This window comes from Trachurus trachurus, assembly GCF_905171665.1.
Source record: "Trachurus trachurus genome assembly, chromosome: 9".
Taxonomy (NCBI): domain Eukaryota; kingdom Metazoa; phylum Chordata; class Actinopteri; order Carangiformes; family Carangidae; genus Trachurus; species Trachurus trachurus.
This window is the reverse complement of record NC_139895.1, coordinates 28,106,528-28,113,198: the sequence shown is the minus strand read 5'-3', so window position 1 is coordinate 28,113,198 and position 6,671 is coordinate 28,106,528. Positions and strand designations below refer to the sequence as shown.

The 6,671-nt window shown below is 42.2% G+C and overlaps 1 protein-coding gene across 3 annotated transcripts; it reads right to left on the bottom strand.

The window, feature by feature from the left end:
- Positions 1–6,608, bottom strand: fam151b (family with sequence similarity 151 member B). Of its 3 annotated transcripts, none has more exons than XM_083978912.1 (6): positions 6,533–6,608; positions 3,892–4,016; positions 2,601–2,760; positions 2,310–2,527; positions 1,755–1,890; positions 1–740 (listed from the first exon to the last, which is right to left on the bottom strand). In XM_083978912.1, the coding sequence occupies exons 2-6, from the start codon at positions 4,010–4,012 to the stop codon at positions 626–628; spliced, it is 750 nt and encodes a 249-aa protein (XP_083835038.1). In that variant the 5' UTR covers positions 4,013–4,016; positions 6,533–6,608; the 3' UTR covers positions 1–625. The 3 variants fall into 3 exon arrangements, with proteins under 3 accessions (XP_083835038.1, XP_083835036.1, XP_083835037.1); XM_083978910.1 differs by lacking the exon at positions 6,533–6,608 and adding an exon at positions 5,128–5,313; XM_083978911.1 differs by lacking the exon at positions 6,533–6,608 and adding an exon at positions 5,247–5,307.
- Positions 6,609–6,671: the final 63 nt, after the last annotated feature.

The following is a 6,671-nucleotide window of genomic DNA, read 5'->3' as shown; positions in this document are numbered from 1 at the left end:
TATAGCTCCCGACTGAATTTAATAGTCACACAACATGTAACGTTTCGGGCATCTGCCCTTCATCAGACATGGTGACACATCTGCTTAAATTAGTGAACCGGTCACCTTATTAGCTCTGGTGTGTTGAAGACATTCAGTCTGTGATATATTTTCAAATTTGGTGCGTGCATGTGATCCACTCACGTTTGTATTGTCTATGGAGGAAACGCTTCTCAAGGTCGTCGGGCTTGAAAGTCAGCCTCGGAACTGCAGATGCGCCAACTGTGAAAGGGGCAGGCTCTTTTTCAACAGCACAGAGTGGAAGGAAGTGCAATGGAGAATGGAATTTCTGTCGGTACTCTTACGTCTAGGAATGTCTAGGAAGTTCATCTTGTCTTTGTCATAATTCATGGTAAATGTGTTGATAAACTCATGGAACTCCTTGAGTAGCTCCTCAGAGATGCAGTATATTCCCAATTTGTATTGCAAAAATATATTTTTGTTTCTCACATGTGCCCTAAGATTTCACATGCAACTCTACACAAAAGACAAAGACACTGCTGACTTTCCCCTGCCAAGCAGTGATGGTCTCCTGTGAAGAAGAAACAAACCACAGCCACACAATTTGACACCTGAACTCTCTGCTTCACATGTCTGGGAGATCATAGTAGATCCTGCTGATGTCAATCTCTTCTTTGTAGCGCACAAAGTCCAGCGGTGTGACCGTGTCATTCTGGCCGGTCCACACAGTTAGAGTGTACCTGTAAACAACATAAATATTTAGTGAACAGCTCAAAGATCATAACATTACATTTAGTAATGTTAGTAATCAGTATTTTGACAGACACTTTTATTCAAAGTAACTTGACAGTGAAGGACAAAACTGAAGCTTTAGTACAAAAGGAGGCGTTGGATTAAGAAAGTCGTCTTACACCAAGGAGCAAGGAGATCAACAAAAGAAGTCAAAGTCATTTTATTGGTCTCCCATGGGAGACATTTGTCTTGGACAAAGGGCATGCTGCAATACAGTACAGAAAAGCTTCACCTAAAGTGCTAAAAACATGCAATAAATATCAACATAGTTGTCTCCAAGAATGTCTTAAAATGCAATATGCATAAGGAGTATAGAAAACAAATACTAACACACATACGGTACATACATTCGTACATTCATTCACAGTTCATCTTGGCATTAGGGGCCTCTTTGAATCCCGCTCCTCTCCCACTAGCTGCTGAATTTAATAGGCAGGGATGGACTGTGACGTGAACTGTGATGAAGCGTTTGAGAAACCCTGTTTGTTTGTTGAAAAGTGCACGAGTTGTGTCTGATAAAATATCGTTTGTCTGCCTGATGGTGGCCTGTTCAAACAGAACTTGAGGAGTGAGTAGGGCAGGGGGAACCCATGGTCATGTACAGTTGAGGACGAAATTATTAGCCCCCCTAGGAAATTTCACTTCTCAAGTGCTGTTAAACAGAGCAAATATGTTTTTATCAGAGCATTTTCAAACATCATAGTTTTATTTTGACTGCTCACATTAATTTACTGCACACAGAAATTTAATTATTTCACAATAACCAAAAACTACCGGGTCAAAATTATTATCCTCCCTGATACAAATAGTCAGTTGTGTATCCCCTGCTCTACCTTTACCAGACCACAGTTTTCCTTTGCATGGCATAATACCAAGATGTGTTATGTCCAATTGTTTAACAGTGGAACTAAACAGAAACGCAGTAAATGCTGATGTGAGTGATCACCCTCATTAATAATTACCTGTCTGACTGCTGCAGCAGCCAACTGAGCTGGGAGAAGGACTGGGCCAGGAGAGCTGCACGAACTGGGAAGGTGACCGGATTTTTTAGGTTTTTACATATCTCCTCCATCACATGCACCATGTCCCAGGTGTAACCTGAAGAAAGTTGACATGATACATTTCATCACACAGGCTGCCTTCTTAGCTTAAATACAGGTCAGTTACTCCAGGTATTACTGGTTTCAAGAGCATGCCTGGTAATTCTAGACTTTTCTTTTTTGCAGACAAAACCAATATGCAGACCCAAACCATCCATGAATTCTCAAATATTTCAATTGTTGTATAAAAACTATTTAGACACACTAGAATGGTGCCCCCTTAGGGTTAGCTGAGTAGCTCGTATCTCTGCCCCGCCGATCGAAAAATAGCTTGCACCGACAATTAAAGGTAACAAACTATATAGGGATTATGGAAATGGGCGAATTTGACAAAATGTTTAAATATCCCTTTAACATGACATTTTTCCTCTATCGATACTAAAATGTAAACAGTCAGGGACAATGAAGATTCCACACCTGCGTTCTCTGTCCCAGCAATCCATCCAGTAGTCCAGCCAAGCGACAGCACGGTGTGAGTGGGGAGAGTTTTGACGGCAGAAAGAAAACCCTGAGGCTCGAGAGGCGTGGCCCGCCCGCCAGGTCCAGAGAGAATATCTGCATTGACCCACACAGGACAGCTCAGCTCAGCCAGCACCACCTCCAGCAAAGCCACAGAGGGAGACACTGCCTCTAAGCTGCGTGAAGAGTAAACCACGGTGTTATCATGATACACAATCACACATCACTTATACTACAACTGCCTCTCACCTTTTAAAATCTAGTTTGATTCCCTTGTCATGTGCTTTCACTGCCTCCAGCCACTCCTTCAGTGTGATGTCACTGTCTGTGTCAGGGGGGTGCGCCATGACCGGCTCTTTGGGGTCATGACCTCTCATGATTACATCAGCCTCCAGCATATGTGAGGAATCTAAGGGTAAAATTTGTTAAAGAGGGTAAGTGAAGAACAGTTGGTTATTTTCTTAATTCTGACAAGGTCAACATATAATCCAAATTTTGATACGGCCAATTGCAATATCCACATTGTAGGAGCTGTAGTTTCTGTTTATAGGTGAAATGTACCACGTCCACTCCACACCCGTCACGTGTGGGTGTGGTGGTGTGGTTTTCGCTACAGGTACAGTACCATGTGCTAATGTTGACATTGGAAATAGGGATGGGCAATATTTCGGAATGATCAAATAGATGCTCAGTTAAAGGAACAGTTTATGAGACTATCATCTTGTCTGATAAAATGTAAATTTTCCCTTTTTACTGTGGCAGAAGGAGAAACTCCTACAGCCATTAGAAAGTTCTGTGTGAAACTCTGTCAAATAAAAACATACATAGGAAAATAAATGTTCATGCTGCTTATTGCAGCCGATAACTTCGCACTTGGGCTGCTTGCTTCTTACTGTTGCTGTTCCGGAAATATCTCTGCGGGCGGAGCTCACCTTTTTCGGCCCAGGGGGAGTATAAGTACCGGGAGGGCACACTATCTTTATACTATCAATTAAGGGAGCGAACAGACTTTTTTCACCTCCAGACGTCAGAGAAAGGCCACGGGAACACATACAGTATAACTGCTACAAAACCAGTATAAAGTGGATTTGGGCCCTTTAATGTCACCAGCAATACAATGAGAAAAGGGTGACTCCAGAAATGGAGAAAATTAACTATTCCAAACTCTGCAATCACTCATCATTTCAAAAAACTAGTAGCGGAAGCAGTGGTTTAACAGGTAGTCAAGCCACAAAGGTTCCCTTTTCCCACCTTCTGATGTGACACATTTAGTACTTAGAAAATGTTGTCTTGCACCTACTTCCTGTCAAAATAATAGAAATATCTGCAGCTTAGTCAAAACTAAATGCATTCCTGTCCGATATCTAATTGTGACTTAGCAGGACATAGATCATTGTTATCTGTGTAAGATTGAAGAAGAACATTGTATCTCTAATATGCTTAGCTCATTACACATTACAAAGCCTCTACATTTCACACAGCATCACTACTGATCAGCAACATCCCGCTGCCTTTATATGGAACAGAAGTTGTTGTTCACCTGCCAGAGCCTGTGAGAGCCTGCTCCTGCTGTTTACGGCATGAGACCATTTTACCTCGGCAGCATGTCTCCTCTGGATCTGGTTCAGATTCAGGAAATACGCCAGTGTGTCGTCACCCATCCCCCTGAGGACAAACCGTTAACATTAATTAGTTCCCACTTTTTATATGAGTTTGGGTTTATGTAGGCTTCAAGAGTAAAGATGAGTTAAGTAATGTTAGCAAGCTGATGCAATGAGTATCCTACCGTGTAGTTGTAAAATACTCTACACAATTTATATATTTTTGGCATTTCGTCCTTTTAGGTATGTCATGAACTGTAGCCTACACGTCTCATTAATAAAATAACTAGTTGGCTTTAATCATGCTGTCGAACATTTAACAATGGAAGAAATCTACGTTCCCCCCCATTAATGTTAATTCCACATAAACCTCTCAATAAGAGCAGAAAAAGTGAACATCACTGACATGCTCTATTGGCTCCTGAGAGTGTAAAGACCCTGCATGTGTCCCCACAAAACAATGTCATGTGCTACAGATAGGCACAAAATCTAAGACCAAAAATATAAGGTCCATAAACTACTCATCTTGGTGAGGGACACTGATGCCCGACTGCTCAAAACTACACAGTACTTAGTAGAAGAAGCTTTATTGTCATTGCATGATACAACAAAACTTTGTTTAGCAGCAATCTCTTGTCTTGTAGCAGCTACCGTATCAAGTGTATTAAATATAAAATAAATAAATATGTATACAAATATATTAAAAAGTATTAAAATGTGCAAAAAGAGCAGTTATTATAATGGTAAATAAATATAATCTCGGTGAGGAACACTGACTACTCAAAACTACACCTTAACAGTAGAGTAGTTTATTAAGTGCCTATTCCAAAAATATGAGGTGAACTACTTCTCAAAGACATTAATTCCACTTCAGCTACCATTTCGCTATCATTTACTTAGGATAATTCAAAAAATAAACAGTAAAAATATTCCATGTCTTTTGTGGAAGTAGGAGTTGGGGAAGTACCAAGTCCAACAGAAGAAAATGTGTAGGCTACTGGTATTCCACTTCAAAGTCAGACGCATAATATTTTTTGTCTAGCATGGATCTACTCTAAAAGTTGGAGAAAGCACTGTGCTGTTCTGTTACAGGGGCTTAAAACTACGGGGCTAAACTAAGATACCGGTAAATATACACAAGACAAACTGAGCAAAACAGTTAGACAACAACATACAGCTTTCTGTGTAGCCCGTTTGTGACAGTCAGCTGTTAGCTTCTGAGCTCAGTTGGCTGCTGTGACTGTGGCGTGGACAGACGGAGCAGATTCAAGTAGATCTCCTTCTACGTGCTCACGTTTCTGCAGGTTGAAGAACTGTTGATGATGTTACTACGAACGCAGTGAACGTCACCTCAAGTCATAAGGCTCGTTCGAGATGAGCCAGGCGTGCGCAGAATCGATCGCCGGTGACCAGCGCACAATGCATGCCGGTTAGATTTGTGTCCGACTTGATCCCGACTTGCTCTGACGTCATGCACGCGCCTGCAACGATAACCTCACGAGATCAAGGCGGCCGCAGTTTTTAGAGCCAGGCGCCGCAGTTGCAAAGACGGTTTATAAACCAAGACCTTTCATGAGAGTCAGCTTCCTGTATGCATGTCACGTGGGCTTCTGCACGGCCACGCCCCTTTAGAGAGACCAGAGGCAGCTTGGAGTGTATTGATTCCTATGGGACAATTTAATGTGAACACCGATTATGGTCGGGCCTTTCTCCCCACGGTCACTGAACCAAATTTTGAACTCATTTTTCACAAGCCACATCTCTTCTGAACAGTTTGACACCAAAATGGTAATTTTCAGACGGAGAGATCCGGAGAAAATCCACTTTGTTCCAGACCTGCCTCTGTCTCTACGACACACTCTCGCGAGATTTGGCACCGATCTCCATGGCAACGTCAAACAAACGGCCGCGAACTCCCGTGAAAATGATTTAAATTATTTTTGTCATGCTAAATATTACTGTTAGTAGTGTAAATATTTAATGTTATCATAAGAAAATATAAATATCTCACTTTCATCTACCTACAAATTGTATAAATCCACACACACGATCACAGACGAGGTGGGGTGACGGTTGGCCACGCCCACTTAGAGAGACAGGAAGTGTATACCATTTCATATCATTGGAGCAGCCGCTCATGAAGTATCTTTCCATTTATTGAATATCTTTGGCAGTTGCTCTCCACCGACTGCAACCGCCTGCAGCCTCAGGGCATGATGGGAAACGCACCGGATCATGATCTGATTGGCTCTTAGTTAGGACTGCAAACACTACGTGTTGTTGTATAATGCTAGATTATATGAATCTCATGTTGTAGGCCTATACTGCTTAAAAAAATATTCACACTGAATCAAACTTATATCCTGAGAAATATATTGGTTATTTATTAGACAATTGCAGTACAGCAGAAGAAATATATGCTTTGGTGACTTCCTGTTTGTATTGACGGCGGCTGGAAACTGTCCGACTTGACTGCAGCTTTCTGTCACCGCCCCCTGCTGCTGCCGCCTGCTCTCGCCGGCCGTCCAGGCGAGGCGCAGTTCATCTCGAACGAGCCTATATTCAGGCTGTTTACTGCACCTTTTCCGTGACGAGGGACCATAGACTGTACGTGAGCCCAAAGACGGTTTATAAACCAAGACCCCCCCATGACGAGTCAGCTTCCTGTATACATGTCACGTGGGTTTCTGCACGGCCACGCCCCTTTAGGGAGACAAGA

What these genes read in the sequence shown, in the direction of transcription:
- fam151b (XM_083978912.1), bottom strand. Translation starts at nt 4,012, where the DNA reads ATGGGTGACGACACACTGGCGTATTTCCTGAATCTGAACCAGATCCAG. An exon ending in GCTCTCACAGGCTCTGGCAG is followed by an intron (nt 2,761 to 3,891) that starts GTGAACAACAAC and finishes TTTTACCCTTAG; the next exon opens with ATTCCTCACATATGCTGGAG. An exon ending in TGCTGGGACAGAGAACGCAG is followed by an intron (nt 1,891 to 2,309) that starts GTGTGGAATCTT and finishes AACTTTCTTCAG; the next exon opens with GTTACACCTGGGACATGGTG.